Source organism: Cebus imitator, unplaced genomic scaffold (genome assembly GCF_001604975.1).
Source record: "Cebus imitator isolate Cc_AM_T3 unplaced genomic scaffold, Cebus_imitator-1.0 Scaffold256, whole genome shotgun sequence".
NCBI classification, from domain to species: domain Eukaryota; kingdom Metazoa; phylum Chordata; class Mammalia; order Primates; family Cebidae; genus Cebus; species Cebus imitator.
In genome coordinates, this window is record NW_016107571.1 from 919,388 (window position 1) to 938,652 (window position 19,265).

The window sequence follows — 19,265 nt, forward strand, 5'->3', positions numbered from 1 at the left end:
AAAAAAAAAAAAAAAGAAACAAAAAGAAAAGAATTTCAGGCTGGGTACGGTGGCTCATGCCAATCAAGGCTAAGTAAGAAGAATAAAAGAAATATAAGCAGAGGATAGGGCTTTGTTGCTAGAAAGTGCTAGAAAGAACTGAAAGGCAGAACAATCCCTATAGGAAGTGAAACCCAAAACCTCTGACACAATATTACCAAAGAATGTTCTAATATTAAAATAATGAACCACATGAAAACATCTAGTACTATGTCGGAGAATCCAGCCAATAGAAGGTAGAGTGAATGTTATTTAAAAAAAAAAAAAAAAAAGATGTTATGTGTTAGCTGTGTAAATGACAATTCAAATGGAGAGTATGGGGAAAGTTGAAGCCTGTTTTGTTTCTGGTAAACAACTGCTGTGCTGCTCTAATGTAGCATGCCTAAGAGGCAGGTTATTTAGCACAGGGGTGCCCAGTCTTTTGGCACAAAGGGAACATGATCTGGTCACTACATATTGCTAAGGAGTTAGCTAAATCTATGATCCAGAAACAGGTCAAAATTAAGGAAAACTACGTAAATATGCTGTTTCTCTGCTTAACAGTCCAAAAGCCAGTACCCAGAGGAGCCAGAGCAAATACAGTAATTTGGATAATCTAATCATACCCTAGAATAAGAAACTCAGATGCCAAGAATTTTGAATCATTGGGTAAAATGTCAGCTTGATTCTACTAGGAGCAGATGAGCATAAAATTATTGCCACTTTTGGAAAAATTGATTAATCCCATGGCAGAGCTACTGGCACAGGAATAGACAAGACAAATCAATAGAGCGAAACAGATCCAGGAATGGATGAGGTTTCTTTCAGCACATGATAAAGCTAGCACTTCAAGTTAGTGGTATAAAAACACTGGAAAAACTGGCTATTTGGAAACAAAATAAAAAGCTGAATTCCTAACTCCCTTCTTAAAATGCCCAAACAAATTCCACATAGGGCAAAGATTTAAATGTAAAAAAATTACATTTAAAAAATGCTAGAAATAGCCAGGCACAGTGGCTCATGCCTGTAATCCTGGCACTTTGGGAGGACAAGGTGGGTGGACTGCTTAAGTCCAGGAGTTTGAGACCAACCTGGGCAACATAGTGAGACCCTGTCTCTACCAAAAACAAACAAACAAAAATAGCCAGATGTGGTGGCATGGCGTGCGTTGGTGGTCCCAGCTACTCAGGAGATTGAGGTGTGGGGTTGCTTGAGCCTGGGAGTTCGAGGCTGTGGTGATCTGTGATGGCACCACTGTACTCCAGCCTGGGTGACAGAATGAGACCCTGTCTCAAAAAATGATACTAGAAGTATATGTGAATATTTTTATAACCTTGGAATGGAAGACCTTTACAAAAATGATACAAAAATCAGAACCCATATTTAAGGATTTACTTTGACTATTTGAAAAGTTCAAATTGCAAAACGCCAAAGAGAAAGCTGAATAAAATTGGGAAAAATTATTTGTAATATGACAAAGTTTTTGTTTTGTTTTTGAGATGGAGTCTCGCTCTGTCACACAGGCTGGAGTGCAGTGGCGCGATCTCGGCTCACTGTAACCTCCGTCTTTCGGGTTCAAGCAGTTCTCCTGCCTCAGCCTCCTGAGTAGCTGGAATTACAGGCGCATGCCACCATGCCTGGCTAATTTTTGTATTTTTAGTAGAGACAGGGTTTCACTATGTTGGTTGGGATGGTCCTAACTCCTGACCTTGTGATCCACCCGCCTTGGCCTCCCAGAGTGTTTGGATTACAGGCGTGAGCCACTGCACTTGGCCTGTAACAAAGTATTAATATAGGAAGGGTTTGAATTTATATAAAAACTATTTGTAACATGACAAAGTATTAATACAGAAAGGGTTTTCAAATCAGTAAGAAACAGGCCAAAACCTCAAATAGGTTTTTGGAAAATAGGCAAAGAATGTAAGCACCCAATTGAAATGCCCAATAAATATGAAAAGCTTTTAATCTCTAAAAAAAAAAAAAAAAAAAAAAGGCCAGTGCAGTGGTTCACACCGTAAGCCTAGGTGGGAGGACTTCTTGAGCCCAGGAGTTTGAGACCAGCCTGGGCAACATGGCAAAACCCTGTCTCTACAACAAATTCTTAAAAATTAGCCAGGTGTGGTAGTGGGCACCTGTAGTCCCAGCTACTGAGGAGGCTGAGATGGGAGGATGGCTTGAGCCCAGGAGGTAGAGGTTGCAGTGAACCAAAAAAGAAAAAAGTAATATAACATTTTTGCTGTTCAGGCTGTCAAAGATAAAAGACTAGACAAAATGTATCCAGTGAGGGCACAGAGACCAGAGCACCTTTTTGATAGTGGGTGGGGGTACATAAATTGCTGCAACTTTTCTGGAGAGCTATCTGGTGATGCAAATAAAAACTGAGAACATCCATATGATGTTACCTAGCAAATCCTATTCTTAGGAATTTGTCATTAGGGGATAATTATACACCTTTATAAAAGATGTCATATATTGGGGTGATTACTATAGCTAACAACTATTGAACATTCTCTGCATGTCATCTTCTGTGTTAGGTATCTTACACTCCACTAGAGTGGAAGGTCCCTGAAGATATCTTAGTAAAACCACTTAATGCACAGAGTTTATGGAGTCTTATACACATTATTATTTAATCCACATAACAACCCTATGAGATATTACTATACCCATATATCATAAATGAAGAACTGGAGATTTGTTAAGTAAATTATATTATGTCATAAAACAATATATCAGGTACTATTAAAATGTTTCAGGAACAAGGAAAAAAGAAAAATTTTAAAAATTTAAAAACCCAAAACAAAAATGTTTCAGGTATTTACTGACATTGAAAGATACTCATAGCATATTAGTAAAAAGCAGGCTACAAAACAGCATGTGACATCATATATGCATATTTATGGTTAAAATGATATCTGGGGCCAGGCACAGTGGCTCACACCTATAATCCTAGCACTCTGGGAGGCTGAGGCAGGATGATTGCTGGAGCTCAGGAGTTTGAGACCAGCCTGGGCAACACAGTGAGACTCTGGCTCAACAACAAAACAACAACAACAACAACAACAACAAAAACTAGCCAGGCATGGTGGCAAGCACCTGTAGTGCCAGCTACATTGTCTGAGCCCAGGAGGTCAAGGCTACAGTGAGGCATGATTGTGCCACTGCACTCTGGCCTGGATGACAGAGCAAGAGTGCCTCTTAAAAAACAAAAAAATAGACATCTGGAATGATACTCTTATATCAATAGCAACTGTCTTTAAGTGGTATTACAGAATTGATAGGGTTGTACTCTTTTTTATAGTTTTTCTAGAGTCCACGAATCACTCTCATCCCACCTTCAATTGGCAGGAATCATTTTTTAATAAAACTATATAAGTAAGCTATTTTTAGCTAAAAAAAAAAAAAGAGAGAAAGAAAGACGACGTATAAAGGAAAGGGTACTACAAAAAGTACACATAGACCATGTTAGTTTATTATTATTTTTTTGAGAGAGAGTTCAAAAAAATTTTTTTTGAGACAGGTTCAAGTGATTCTTGTGCCTTAGCCTCCCCAGTAGCTAAAATTACAGGTGCACTCCCATGCCTGGCTAATTTTTGTAATTTTAGTAGAGACGGGGTTTCACCATGTTGGCCAGGCTGGTTTTGAACTCCTGAACTCAAGTGATCCTCTGCTACACTGAGGCACAGGATCTTAGATGGTCTTGATTTAAGGTAGACCTCCTAATATCATTACTCACTGATATACTAAACTACCTTTTCAGAGTCACATTCAGAGCCTTTTGTCCATTACTTATTGAATAGTGATTTCTGACGTCCCAGATGGTACCAACAGCCATCTACTGCCCTCAGTAGGGGAGGTCTGGGCAGCAAGAAGTCACTGGCTGGCATTTACAGTTGCCATCTGACTGTCAAATAGGTTTTCAGGAATTCATTATGTTAGAAAGCAGGGGACAGCTTGTACTACCTTCTCTAAAATGCATCTACCTTGAGAGCTGATGATACAAGATTCATCCAAGCATTTATTGCCTACGGTCTTAACGCAGGAGGCCCCCACACTTTAGAGTTCATGAATTAGCACAATGTCCATTTCTATGATCATTTGAATATGCCCTAGGATCTGTTCAGAAATGAAGAAAGGCAACAAAACACAAGATTCTTCACAGAAACAACCACCTTCACATCTAATTAAACTAGAAGCTAAATTATAAGCTTGGAAAATTTAGAGTTGGTCTCAAGAGTCACTGTAGCTTGGAAAAAAATTCAGTCATGAGAAACTTCTATCTTTAGTTACACACATGATCAAAAATAAAACACTGAAAAAAACTAACACTGGCACTACTGGGTGTAGGTCAGTTTTCCCAAGGCAAGTCCCAGCTAAAAAGCCACTTGCCGATTGCCTGACCATGTCCCTATCAGGAGCAGCCTTTCTGACAAGCAAAGAAGGAAGTGAATTCAATGATGGCATCCTTCACATACGTGCCCTCTTTCAACAATTGTCTGCCTGCCTACCATGTGCTGTGATAACACTTGCTCTGAGCTATTGAAGATTATACTCTATCAACAGGCATCTTACGTACAGAAAGCTAAATGTGAAGGCGAAACACGCTAGACTTTCAATCTACAGATGTCAGCCTGTCATGGTGAAAACTACAGAAGGATGTTAAGCCTAGTCCAGTAACTGATTGGGAAGGTAGGCACAAATCACCTTCTCTCTTGGGAAACCATTTCCTCAGAAGTAAAACCAAGAATTATAAAAGAAAGGCAATGGTGATCCCATAAAGACTGGGAATCTAGAGTTAGGCATCCAAACCCCAGTGAGGCCTAGAACACAACTCGAGTGATGCTCTCGCAGGCAGGAAGAAAATCCTAACAGAATATAGTTCTGTTAAATAAGGCACTGCTAGAATCATAAAACATGAGCCAGAAATAAGATCACAAATGTTCCAGCTCTCATGAAGTCTATTCTTAGAAATGACAAAAATTAACAGCAAAATAATGTACAAGTTTTCAAATCTGTTTAATTATTCAGAGTTTTCTGAGGCAGCACGATACAGAGGGGAGCACTAGGCTAATAATCAGTCAGCCCGAATTTTATTTCCAGCTGTGTGAAGTTGGGCAGCCCAACCTAACATCATTACCAAACTGAGGGGGCTGGAATGACCACCTTTCTAGTCCCTCTAAGTTTTAAAATTCTATGACTCATCAATAATTTAGCTACTCAGTTTGCTTTTCCTCTGCTATGTATCTGGGTTTTTGTTGTTTTAGAGATCAGCTCCCTGCTCTACAACAGGCCAGTGTTCAAAGGAGAGGGGCAACAGTAACCTCCATGATCTAGATACCTCAGAAACATGGATACTCACTAAAAAGAAGCAGGGAGACCCCTGATGCCACTATCATGCATTAAATATCTGTGCATTCAACCTCTAAGAGAAATTTGCAGACCATCACTCTAATTCAATTTATTAAACTGGTTAGAATTGTCTAATATTAGAAATCTGCTTTCTTAGCATAGAGAGGAAGCAAATCAGAGACAGACAGACAGGGACAACAGCAAGAGGAAGAGGATATTACAAAAGTAATTACAAAGAAAAAGTAATACCACTTCTGCAGGAAAAAACCAAACAGAAATACCATTTCTGCAGAAAACAAATACCACTGCCAGGCAGACAATGGCATTAAGCTTATAATCTAGGACATTTGAAATGCGAGAAGATAGCCCCACGTATCTCAATAGCCCCTGTGGGTATTAAATGTCACATCACATTAAAATACTGTGAGTCGTTGTCTTAGACCATTTTCAGTTGCTATAAGAGAATATCCAAGACTGGGTAATTTATAAAGAAAAGATGCTTATTTAGCTCACAGTTCTGGAGGCTGTGATGTCCAAGAGCATGGCATAGGCATCTGTTGAGGATCATCCCATGGCAGAAAGCAGAAGCAAGCAAAGGAGATACAGAAAATAAATAGGGCCAGGCATGGTGGCTCATGCCTGTAATCCTAGCACTCTGGGAGACCAAGATAGGCAGATCACTTGAGGTCGGGAGTTTGAGACCAGCCTGACCAACATGGTGAGACCCCGTCACTACTAAAAATACAAAAATTAGCTGGGCGTGGTAGCACATACCTGCAATCCCAGCTACTTGAGAGGCAGAGGCACAAGAATCTCTTGAACCTGGGAGGCAGAGGTTGCAGTGAGCTGAGATCGCAACACAGTACTACGGCCTGGGAAATAGAGTGAGACTGCCTCAAAGAAAAGGAAAAGAAAAGAAAAGGACAAAACTCTACCCCTTCTATAATTAACCCACTCTTGGAATAAAGGCCTGAATCCATTCATGAGTTGGTGCCCTCATGATACAGTCCCTCTTAAAGATCCACCACTTAATACTGTTGCATTGATGATTAAGTTCCTAAAACATGAATTTGGGGGAGGCACATTCAAACCACAGTAGTCCTGGTATAGCATGATTTATTCTCTTCTTAGTGACCTAGACTCATACTGTTGGCTAAGAAGTCAGAGAAGTATATTAGAAAGATTTCCATTAAAAAAGCAAGCAAACAAAACCTTTGGAACTTATAAAGGGTAGGCTTAGTTTTTGAAAAAGTCACTTCCATGCAACAATTCATTTCTCAATAAATGAGTTACATTTCAAAATTTTTTGCCTTTGTTATATCTTAGTTCATTTTAAAGAAAAGAAAGTGACAAAGAGATATGGTCCAGTTGCCAGCTGACTGAGCCGATAGAACCATAAAGGCTTGCTGCTTATCCCCTGGGTGTGGGCGCTGACCCCTCCCCCCATTCCGTCTGTTACAACCACCCTGGCCTTCTTCCAGGTCCTGGAGTATGCCAAGCTCTTTCTAGATCCAGGCCTTATGAACATGTTGTTCTCTCTGCCTGAGATACTGTTCCTGGCAAAATCCTATCCAACTATCAGTTTAAGTAATTTCTCAACGAATCTCTCCTAATGCCCCAGACTAAAAAAGACCTCTGTCAATTATTCTCCTGTGGTTACTATTTTTCTTCATGGTAGTTATCACATTTATAATTACATATTGTTTAGTGCCATTTTCTCTATTGGTCCATAAAGCTCCATCAAAGCAGAGGGCTCATCTGTTGTGTTCTATACCAGTTCCCAGGACCTGATGCAGCGCCTCATGTGTGTAGGTGTTCAATAAACAACTGCTGAATTAAAGAAAAACAATGATATTTAACCTTCACGGAACACTTACTATATTAGTATTATATATATTAAGGTACTCACTGTTAATTTATAAAGAAAGCAGCAGGCTCAGAGAGGTTAAGTAATTTGCTCAAAGTCAAAAAGTTGATAAGTGGCAGAGCAAGGTTTCAAACTCATGTCTGTCTGACTCCAGACTACACATTTCATGACTACTCTTTCTTCAGCACTGTGGGAGGCAAAAGTGATGAAGGACTCATAGCACAAGCTGGGCCCCACCTTAAGGAGTTTATCATTTAGGGAATAAAACTTTTATAAATGAAACTGAACACAAAACAGAACACGAAGTGTTGTATTACATGGCATAGTCAAAAGTTATAGGAGAGAACAGGAAAAACTAACCAGGGCTAGAAGGGCATTCAGACAGGAAGAACGCCATGAAAACAAAGATGGAGAAGCAACAGAGCACATGGTGAGCTGAAGGGACTGGTTAGAAGGTCACTTTAACTGGAACAGAGGGTTAACATAGGTCAGGAAGTGGTGAATTTGTAGGTTAAAGAAATATGCACATAGGCCGGGTGTGGTGGCTCACACCTATAATCCTAGCACTTCAGGAGGCCCAGGCGGAAGGATCATTTTAGCCTAGGAATTCGAGACCAGCCTAGGCAGCATAGTAAGACCTCATCTCTATTTTTAAAAAATTGTTAAAAGTTTAAAAAAGCAACATGCACATAATAAAAAATAATTTCACCTACATTCTGGTCTGCTATTCTTTAAAGCAAAGTTTCTGAGAAGTACCAATCACATCTCACTAATATTTCTTGAAACTTCACAGAGGGCTGTAGAGTACAAAGCTAACAGTAGCTGCTCAGTTAAAGAAAGGGATGAAATATGCAAGGTGCTATTTCAGAGCTATCAGCTTAAACCATAGTCATTAACTCTAACAAATTAAAGCTTAATGAAAGGGAAGAAAAATTGTTATTAAATTATAGTCTTAAAAAAATAATTTGGCCAGGTACAGTGGCTCATGCCTGTAATCCTAGCACTTTGGGAAGCCGAGGCAGGTGAATCATCTGAGGTTCAGGAGTTCAACACCAGCTTGGACAACACAGTGAAACCCCATCTCTACTAAAAATACAAAAACTAGCCAGGTGTGGTGGTGCACACCTGTAGTCCCAGTTACTTTGAAGGCTGAAGCAAGAGGATCACTTGCGCCCACAAGGCAGAAGTTGCAGTGAGTTGAGATCATGCCACTGGACTCCAACCAGCCTGGGCAACAGTGAGGCTCTGTCTAAAATAGTAATAATAATAAATAATTTTAAGTTATTTAAACCTATTTACTAGCCAGGAACAAGGATATGTGCCTGTAGTCCTAGCTAGTGCAGAGGCTGAGGCAGGAGGATCACTTGAACCCAGGAATTCAAGCCCGCACTGACACAGTAAAGACTGTGCCTTTAAAATTTTAAAATTTTCTTTTAAAACAATACAAAAACTATTTAACCATACATGCTTGAAGCTATTATAACCAGATGACCAGGTATCTGATTATTGTTTTCAGATTATTAATCTGATTATTTTCTTCTCCATCTCCCATAGCTTCAAGAAAGGCATTTTGAATAGATGATCTTTCCCTAACCCTGGCTCCCACCCTCCTCTTTTTTTTATCTGAGTCCAGTTATGTAAATAGCACATTCTTTTTTTTACCTTTTAGATATGGGATCTCACTATGCTGCCCAGGCTGGCATACAGTGGTTATTTACAGATGCAATCATAATGCCTTATAGACTTGAACTCCTGGGCTCAAGCTATTCTCCTGCCTCAGCCTTCCAAATAGCTGGAACTATAGGTGGGCACCACCACCTCCCCCTAATAATTCTTTTTTTTAAAGACAGTATCTCGGTCTGTTTCCCAGACTGGAATGCAGTGGTGTAATCACAGCTTACGACAGCCTCAAACTCCTGGGCTCAAGTGATCCCCTCAACTCAGACTCCTGCATGGCTAGGGCTACAGGCATAAGCTACCACACCAGGCTAATTAAAAAAAAAAAATCTTTTTATACAGGTGGGTCTCACTATGTTGCCCAGGGAGGTTTCAAACTCATGAGCTTAAGTGATCCTCTCGCCTCAGATTCCAAAACCCTTGTGATTACAGGTGTAAGCCACCCTGCTTAGCCAGGGCTAATATATCTGAATCCACATGCAGTTCTTGTGAATACCTCTAATAATTCTCTAGAAATATTAGAGATATAAAAAAATAAAAACGTACAAATATTTAAGCATCTAACTGGTAATGTGTCAGAAGCTTTGTAGAGAAAATCATTACTCAACAAGAGTATACACTAAATTCTGTACCATCTCTTAATCTTCACAATGACCCTAAGAGGAAGATATTAGTACTCCCATTTCACAGATGAGAAATCTAAGGTTCAGAGAGGTTAATTTGTCCATGGTCATCACTGAAGTTTGAATCCAGGTCTAATAGCTGAGATCCTGTTCCCCAAACCACTGCCTCAAACCACCATCAATCACATTAACAGAAGTCTGACATAATCACAAAGGTTTAAAAAGGAAGAAAACCACTACATACACATCTTACATTTCTGCCAATCTTGACTCACTTTCATTCTTGCCACCCCCACCCAAGCCTGTCATCCAACTCTGCCAAGTGATAAACCAAATGCATTTATGCCTCATCCGCCTGCTTTAATACATGTGCTGCTGAGGGTTTGGCTGGGGGCTGAAGCTACCAGGATCACCTGGCTGACAGGCGGGCCCTGTGGAGGCTGTGACACATCAACAGGTTTGTTAAGGAATTATGCAGATCATACTGACAGTACTTCAAGGTTTCAAAACATTTTCACATATATCTTCTCTTCAAAACTTCATGATAATCCTCCATTTTATGTGATGGGAAACTGAGGCTTAGAAAGGCTAGTTGAGCTCTGTCGAGGGTAGTATGATCTTGAGGAGCAGGGTAGAATTCACAACTATAATTACTTATAACTAGGGTCTCATAACTGCCTTATCCTGAAGCAAATGCATTGATTTCGACATGCATATGAAATACTTCCAAATGCAACACCATGTTAGGACATCTGTGTTCTATTCCCAGCCCTTAGCCTGTAAGCAAGTCAGCCAGCCGCAGTAGCAAAAGGGCTCTGACCAGCTAATCAGCCCAATAATCCATGATTCAAATGGTTAACCACAGTATCGGCAAGAGTTCAACCTTATCCTTGTTCACAAATGTTCAGAAAAATCTGTTCATAGGCAACACTGTCTTATAGCTCCCGGCTTCCTCATGCCTTGCCTCATATTTTTCTTCAACCAGGTCCAGAAGTTTAGGAGTGTTTTTTGGAAACAGCAGCACTTCAAGTATAAAGGACGGTCTGCCCTGTCCTCTGTTCTGCTTTCCTCTGGAACCTATGTGTCCGAGACCACAGCAATGGCCAGCCTCTGAAAGGCGAGCTCTTCTTGGCTCCCGATTTCTTCCTCTGGTTCCTCCTGCTTTAGCCTCGTGTCTAGCACTATCTGCTAAAACTCTTTCACAAGTGAGTCCTTTTGCCAAACTCACCACACACATCTCTCCTCTCTTTCCATCCCCCACAAAAGAGCTTTTTTTTTTTTTTTTTAACTTCCTTATATGTTTTCCTGGAAACCTCAGTCATACTCCCCATCAATTACGTCACGCTAAAATAAAGCTGCTATTGACCATCCCCTGAGCATATCCTGGATTTTCCTACTTCCTTCATGCCTTTACAGATCTCCCTAAAAATTACCTCCACTTTGATTCTCTCTTCAGCCAGAAGGCCTTCCCAGAACACTGCACTGTAGTGGTCAAGCCTTCTTCTAAACTCCTAGTGAGACATCTCTAAACACCTAACCTAAATCCTTAGAATAGCCCCAGTGCTTCGCTTTGTTTATATACAGGTCCGGACTCCACTCAGTATATGGGAGGCAGCTCAGTAAGTGCCTAAATGAATGACATCTATATAGTACTTTAACAAAACACATTGATTAAACTTCTCATTTGACCCTCCAAACAATCCTAAGAGCTGCTGTTCTAGTTTAAAAAACAACTGTAAAGATCAGAGAAGTTAAGTGATTTTTTCATAGTCACACAGCCATGAAGCACCAGAGCCAGGACCCAAATCTGGGTATTGAGACATCTCTTTGGAATTTTGTATACAACGTATCTATGTTTCGAATCCTTTGTGACAAATAGCAAGTAAAACATAAACATGATTTAAACTAACTTGTTTCTGGGAATTATTGAAGTTAATACAAATTTTCCTCCTCAGCTCAATTTCTCCTGGTCCTTTAGGGCAAGTGTATTGTGCAATGAGACTTGCAAACAGGCTTACGTACATTATTAGAAAGTGTGTGTGTGTGTGTGTGTATCTGTGTGCGCGCGCGTGCGTGTGTGTTTCAGGACATACAGAAAGAACAAAACTCTTATCAAAAGCAAACATAAGACAGAAGAGATAGTATTCATAGGCCAGAGAAGAAACATACATATATTTTCTTCTGATGAAAACAAATCAAGCCAATTAATCCTGTGTAAGTTTCTACAAGTGAATATATTTATGGGGAGCCAATCATCTATTTTCAAACACACAGGCAGCCAGGATGAAGAAGAAAAGCCCCAGTTTTGGCAGAGTACTATAGGAAACGGAAAAAGAAAAAATGAATTTGTTGCTATCTATTGGGTTTGCTTTTGGACTATTCAAGCTAGTAGCTTTCATTACCATTAGATTTTTTAGCCAACAAGGAACAAACAATGAAGTATTAATTTCAAAATAAAAGAGACAGATGTCTTTCATAACTATATGAAAAAAAGTACTTCTGCTATCTTTAAGAACACTCATATTTCATTGAAGCAAGTTCTGGAGGTGGTAGTAAATCACCCCCAGATGTGAAATCCATGCTATGTTCAAGTTTGACTGGGAGTCAAACAGCCACAGTTTGCTTCTAAATTTGGAATCAGGCAGTAATCACAGTGATCACAACCTCTGGCCTCTCTTCTTCCCTATAAATCACAGAATTTTTAAAAGAAATTTTAAGGCTAGCCCAAAACTTCTCACGTTGCAGATGAGGAATGGAGGGCCAGAGACTAAAACACAAAATAGAAAATAAATTACATTCACAGAAAACTTCCTTAGCAGAACACGACAGGTTCTGAATGGAAGGATTTTATTTTTACTGTGGTTTCCTGAGACTGGGATTGGGGACAGAAAAGGAAAAATAAAAAATATCCTCAATCTTTCACCTAACAATCTTCATAGGTATGAGGAATCTGTCATGAAGATTCATTCAACCAAACTATCTCAAAACCACACATTACTAATCCCACTTTGACCATCGTCACCATTGAAACAACAAGAAAGCTGCCGATAACTGACTGAAATTGATCAGCTTGTTCTTCAAGCCCCATTAATCCTCAAATCCACCCACATACAAATCACTGAGATCACATAGTGGGAAGAACAAGTTTTCATCAAGTTTCTAAAAACAGGAGTAAAAGATGCAATAGAAACACTGATTACAAAAGGAGAGAAAGGGAACTGAAACTTGTAGAAATTTACAAATGCATTACTTAGTTCATAGTATTGTCAGAACCACTGCCATGGTTTTTTTTTTCTAGAAAAGCTGTATTTTTAATTACATGTCAAATGTGATGGCTTTGTCTGTCTTAATATTAGCTCCTAATTATATAAAACATCTGAGCCTCATTTCTCCAGCCTCAAAACACAGTTCACTTTCTATAAAAGAAATTAAGGGGTAGGATTAGGTAGGAAGGAGGGAGAAGAACAAGTGCGACTCTCCTGTTCTGACCACTATAACTTGGTGCTAAGCACTGCCCACCATGTGATGGTCACACAAGGGTAACAGGCCAACTGGGACAAAGTTGGGGAGCACAGACTCTGCCGTGACCCACTGAGAATCCAATGCCTGTTGACAAGAGCTGATTGGAAACTGGCAGAGTGCAGAAGAAACTGTTAAAAGTATCTGTAACCCTGACATGAAAGATCTGATCAAAACAGCAGGATGGAGAGACTATTACTGTTATTGATACCACAAAAAGAAAACAGCCATTATAAATTGACCAGAACATAAGGCTTTTTCCAAGTACTTTCACAAGCAGACATGAGACTCAGATTTCTAATTAAAAATCACTGTGCACAGAGCCAAATATTTGAGTCAGCAGTGAACTTACCTAATTGTTACACTGCATTCCCTTGGAGCCATCTGTCATACCTGGCTAGCTTTCTACTCTCATCCCAACCAAACTTCAGATGAAAATGAACCCTTTCTCAGATAAATTACACTTCATCAAATCTGCTGATACTTTTTATTGATATCTCCAATGCATAAGTCAACATCGCTCTGGGGGCTAAAGGTCTGACTACACATTGCATGGGAGAGGACTGATTCTTCATGAGGGTTTCGCTCACTCTGCTCAACCAGGACCAAGAAGGAGATCCTATAGAGTTCCTACTCCTTGATCCAAAAATGAATGGAAGAAACAGAACTCAAGAGATTATTAAATAAGCTAGACGGTTGGGGGTGCTGGAGAAGGTAGTATTAAGAGAGACCAAGTATTGGAATAAATGAGGCAGTTAAGAAGTTCCGGGGCATCAAAGGACTGACCTTCAGACTTCCGGGTGTTACAAAGGTCTGGCAATCCACAACAACAGACAGAGGGCCTCAGCGGCAGCTCCCTAAAGCCTCTGACAGGCACACTCAGTCCTGTCAGCTTGGATTCAGCCCTGCCAACGCCAGCAAACAAACACATGCATTCTTCCCAGAGCTGACACCCCATACAACACGGCCTCTCTACAGGGCCTGTTTACTTAAGAAGCCAGATGCTTTGATGTTGGAGTAGAAGTTGGGAAGTTATGTTTAAAGAAGTAGTTAGTGACAGGAGCAGAGGGAGGGCAGAAAATAAGCAACAGTTCCTGGCTTTACTCATCATAAGTTTAAAAAGTTTTAAGGAAATTGTCAAATGGGCTGTGCAAAGGAATGAGAAGTAAGAAAATTATGTCAGTCACCACCACAACTCTGGCCAAGGCATTTCCTCAGTTCCTTTAAGACAGTTTCATGCCTCCCCTCAAAGGGGTGCTTACAGGAGAAATGTTTTGAAGCAACCCAGCTTAGCAACCAACATTAATAAAGTCTTCTAGGCCTGCTCAATTTCACTCATGTACAAAGGTTATAAATGTCTGAATACTCCAAGCAGTTGAAGGAAAGAATCAGTTAAAAATGTGGCATCAGGAAGCTGAGGCAGGAGAATTGCCTGAACCCAGGAGACGGAGGTTGCGGTGAGCCGAGATCGCGCCATTGCACTCCAGCCTGGGTAACAAGAGCGAAACTCCNTTGCGGTGAGCCGAGATCGCGCCATTGCACTCCAGCCTGGGTAACAAGAGCGAAACTCCGTCTCAAAAAAAAAAAAAAAAAAAAAAAAAAAATCAATAAAAAAAAAAAAAAAAAAAAAAAAAAAAAAAGTGGCATGAAAGCAGTTTTCAGTTCAATGCAAAAGGAAGACTATGGAGTCTAAGAAAAGAGCATTTATAAATGATTCTTAATAATAGCTTCGTGAGTGCTAATAATGTGCCATTGTCCTAATGAGTTATTACATAAGGTATGTATATATTATACAACACAATGTGATATGTTGTATTACATACTATAACTCATTACAACTAATACAATGTAACATTACATTGTATATGTATATATTGTGATACAAATATGCATTATGTAATATACATATATATCATGTATATATAATTTAACACACACTCATTTAATTCTATCACTCTATGAATTAAGTACTCTTATCTTCACTTTACAGATTAGGAACTGAGACACAGAAAGCTTAAGTAACTTACCCAAGATCACACAGTGACATGGCCAGGATTCGAATGCAGACAGTCCAGACAAGGCAGTGCTATACTGCCTTCCCATGATATGTCAAACCCTTAGCACAAAATTAGGGAGAATAATTTTTGGAAAGGTATAACTATTTATCCCTCTCCTTTGTTTTCTTACCATCCCTCTTGTTTTTTTAGAAATAACCAATATTTTTTATTTTCACTTTCCCATGAGTCTATCATAGCTAATTTATAATACTATAACTAGAAAGGAAAATGTTTTCCTCTCCTGCCTCAACTCCTAAAATAGAGCACTTACTCATTAGAACTTCTATGTGGAAAATATATACTGCATGTAATAAACCCAATACACTTGAAATATATTTTAAATTAATAGATTGAAAAAAAAATGATACGGGAGAAAAACATTAAAGATAAAAAGGGAGGCTTGGGCAAAGAGAAAAACCTGTTAGATTTCATGGACAAAGAAGCCTGAGTGGTCTTCAGGACACCAGTCCCCTAAAACCATAATATAAATGCACTATCATGTTTTAGCTTTACTGTGCTTTCTTAAGAAGACAGGTTAAATGCTAATACAAATATAAGCCACAGAAACAGTCCTAGTAGTTTTCTACAACCTTCTGAGGCTTTTCGTTCTCCAGTCTAAATGATCTTTTCTTTGTATCTTGGCACCCCCAGCATCTAGTACAGATCTAGGCATTTGGAGGGCATTCACGTACATGGATGATATGAATTAATCTGGCTTGAAATGAACAGCACCAAGTTAAAAGAAATAAGAGAACCGTGAACTTTTGATTTTTCTTGGGACACAAATCTTGTCATATTATATAGGAAAAATAATTCTAAGAGCACTTTCCTTCCCCAGTTGTACAAAGTATACAATGATCTCTGATAAAAAGTTGTTCCGTCATGCTGATACTTTTATTTCACACTGTTTTATAAAGGGTTCCAAAATACTAGATCTCTTTAATACAGGTCAGGATTCTTTATGACTTTTAAAAACAAATAAATAAATAGAACAGGTTACTACATAACAATTCTTGGCTAAGGAAGTGGTACTTTACTTAACCATTTTTAAGGTAAAGGATATTAAACAAAGGCTCCACTTTTTTTTTTTTAACCAGATACAGAAAGGATGAGATCTCTGAAGAAGAGACCACAGATATCAACAAGTGCAATTTTTCTTTTTTTTTTTTCTGAGACAGAGTCTTGCTCTGTCGCCCAGACTGGAGTGCAGTGGTGTGATCTAGGTTCACTGCAACCTCCGCCTCCTGGGTTCAAGTGATCCTCATGCCTCAGCCTCCAGAGTAGTTGGGATTACAGGTGCATGCCACTGAGCCTGGCTAATTTTTGTATGTTTAGTAGAAACAGGGTTTCACCATGTTAGCCAGGCTAGTCTTGAACTCTTGACCTCAAGTGATCCACCTGCCTTGACCTCCCACAGTGCTAAGATTACAGATATGAGCCATGGTACCTGGCCAAAATAGCTATTTTAAATAAGGTCACTGAAAAAAGACTGGGAGAGAAAAGCTAAAAAAAAAAAAAAAAAAAAAAAAAAAAAAAAAAAAAAAAAAAAAAAAAAAAAAAAAAAAAAAAAAAAAAAAATCATTAGAAACAGCTAAATGAAAGAAATAAAAGAAAATTTCTTAAAGAAGGAGTGGTTTTAGTTTGGCTCTTCCATAGATTTGGCCTTAGAACCTCTGAGCTAGTTTTCTCAACCTCTTGCTTTGGAATCAATATATTACAAATGACATATCAATTCAAACTAACCAGGAATACTCTGACTCAAGGAATAAACCAAGGCAGGGCATAGTAGCTCAGGCCTCTAACCCCAGCTCTGTGGAAGGCTAAGGTGGGCAGAGCACTTGAGCCCAGGAGTTCAAGACCAGCCTGGGCAACTGGGCAAAACCCTGTCTCTAAAAAAGAAAAAAAGAAAAAAGAAAAGAAAAGAACAATTAGCTAGATGCATGTGCCTGTAGTCCCAGCTGCTTGGGAGGCTGAGGTGGGAGGATCACTTGCACCTAGGAGGTCAGGGCTGCAGTGAGATGTGATCACACCAATGCATTCCAGCCTGGTCAAAAGAGTGAGACCCCATCTCAAAAAAATAGTAATTAAACAAAAATTAGCTAGGCATAGTGGTGCACACCTGCAGGCCCAGCTACTCAGAAGGCTGAGGTAAAACCCTGTCCAAAAAAAAAAAAAAAAAAGGAGTAAATCTAAATCCAGGAGTAGCAGCAGTCCTAAAGTTAGGTCAACCAGCAAGAGAAGAATTTGAAATATGGAATAAGAATGCTGTGTCCAGCTGGCTCAAGGAAGGAAGTAGTCCAGTATAAATTAAGCATCAGTGTTGTAAAGCCTTTCTCAACCCCCCACTGTGAGAAGGCAGTCTATTCGATTATTTTTATTCTTTCTCATCAAGTAGGAAGACTTCCCAGTACTCATTCTACCCAATCTGTCCCACCCTTCAGCACTAGCTTGGTCTCCTTCATACAGCTGCTGCTCCAGCTGCACTAGGCACACTTATTCCTGAACACTTGTGTCTTGTGTCCCCAGATCAGAGAATTCTATCACAGGTAACAAGTATGGTCCAGATAACCAGGCAGTCCAAAGGGAAACTGAGGCTTGGCTGATATTGAAATGTGGTTACAGAAGGACAAGTGCAGGCACAGAGCCTTGGCCACCCATCCCTGCCCCCAAGTGCAATTCATTCTCTTTGAAAGAGGAAAACAAGCAAGGAAGAAAATATATAGAATTGAAAATACATTATGCAAATGTAGCTAGCAAGGATTAAATTGTTAATTACAGAGAAAAAGGAGGAAAATGCCCAAGTTGTGCAGAAGCAAGAAGCCAGGACTTTTTTAATAACTGGTTTTGTCAATCCAGTAGTGTGCAAAGGTTGAGCTTGCTTGTCCCCAGGGACAGAAATACCACAATTCTGAAATACCACAATTCTGAAAGTCTGGCTCAAAGCAGAATGTATGCAATTCCTTTCTTAAGTATTGAAAATCTTATCATCACAGGATGTAGACATAGCTAGTCAGGGTTCCGTACCACGACAGAAGGTCAAATCTGAAGGAGTAAGAGAGATCACATAAATACTGCCATCTCATTTCCAAGCTAGTCCCCTTAACTATCAAAACACACGGTGACCCGACTGCTGCTTCTGGCCTCCTGAACTCCCGCCTCTCCACCCCGAAAGTACTGACCCAGAGAGGACACACCTTTGCTTCTGCGTAGCCCAACTTCTGCAACCGCTCAGAGTTAATTACTCCTTCAGCTTCTTGGGGCCTAATAGCTTTACTGGGTCCTGATTATTTATACAGACGGAAAACAATTACGCTCAAGAGATTTTGACAACTTAAAAAAAAAAAAAAAAAGAATGCGGTGGAAGTCTAAGATTGCCTCCCCTGTGACGAAACACAGCCCCGCCGGCCGCCCAGACCCGACTCCGCCCGCCTGGCCGCCGCAGTTTCGGAGCTGCGACCCGGGGGGTGAGGGCGCGGTAGGGCCGGGGTCTCCTTCGGGAGTCGCGGGGCGCGCGGGGCGCGCGGGCCGGAGGGGCGCGCGGGCGGCACCTCGAAGCCGAGCGGCGCCCGGCCCCGGCACCCGCTCACCTGGTGCGTGTTGTTGGCCAGCTTAGCGACGAAATCCCGGACCCGGCCGCATTCCTCGTCCTCGCCGGGCGCGCTGCGACGCCAACGGCCGCCGCGGGGAAACGCGCCCCCGGCCGCTGCCGCCCGCAGCCCCCAGCTCACCCCGATGGGGCCGGACCAGCGCGGCAGCGGCGCAGCAGGCGGCGGCGGCGCGTCCAGCCGGTCCTGGCCGAAGGTCGCAAGCGGCAGCAGCTGCAGGAGGAGAAAGAGGCCGAGGCCGTGGAGTCGGGACAGGAGGACGGCCGCAGCTCCTCGGGGTCGCTCCATCGCCGCCGAATGCCTACGCCGCCGACACCTGCCGCCCGGCGCGCCCGCCCACCCCCGCCGGCGCGCGCCACACCCCCGAGCCGAGCGCGGCGCTCCTTGGATACGCGCGGCCGGGCCTCTCCGCCCCATAGGCTGGCCGCCTGTCCCTCTTTCCCAGCCCACTCCTCATTGGCTCGCGTCGCCTCCGGCTTCGGGGGTCCTGGATTCGGATGCCAAGATGCGGGACTGATTGGCTGGAACGTGGCAGAGACTGCTGAGGTCA

At 41.1% G+C, this 19,265-nt stretch overlaps 1 protein-coding gene across 5 annotated transcripts in view; it reads right to left on the reverse strand.

Annotated features, from left to right (window-relative positions):
* The window catches only part of SORT1 (sortilin 1), an 81,972-nt gene extending 62,921 nt beyond the window's left edge, over window positions 1-19,051 (reverse strand). For 2 of the 5 annotated variants that reach the window (XM_017499246.2, XM_017499245.2), the window contains exon 1: window positions 18,698-19,051. In XM_017499246.2, coding sequence (XP_017354735.2) covers window positions 18,698-19,003 — 306 coding nt within the window. In that variant the 5' untranslated portion in view covers window positions 19,004-19,051. Of the gene's footprint in view, window positions 1-13,839; window positions 14,171-18,304; window positions 18,436-18,697 lie in introns of those variants that run through there. The other 3 variants (XM_037728121.1, XM_037728120.1, XM_017499247.2) reach the window with 3 other exon arrangements.
* Between the last annotated feature and the right edge of the window lie 214 nt (window positions 19,052-19,265).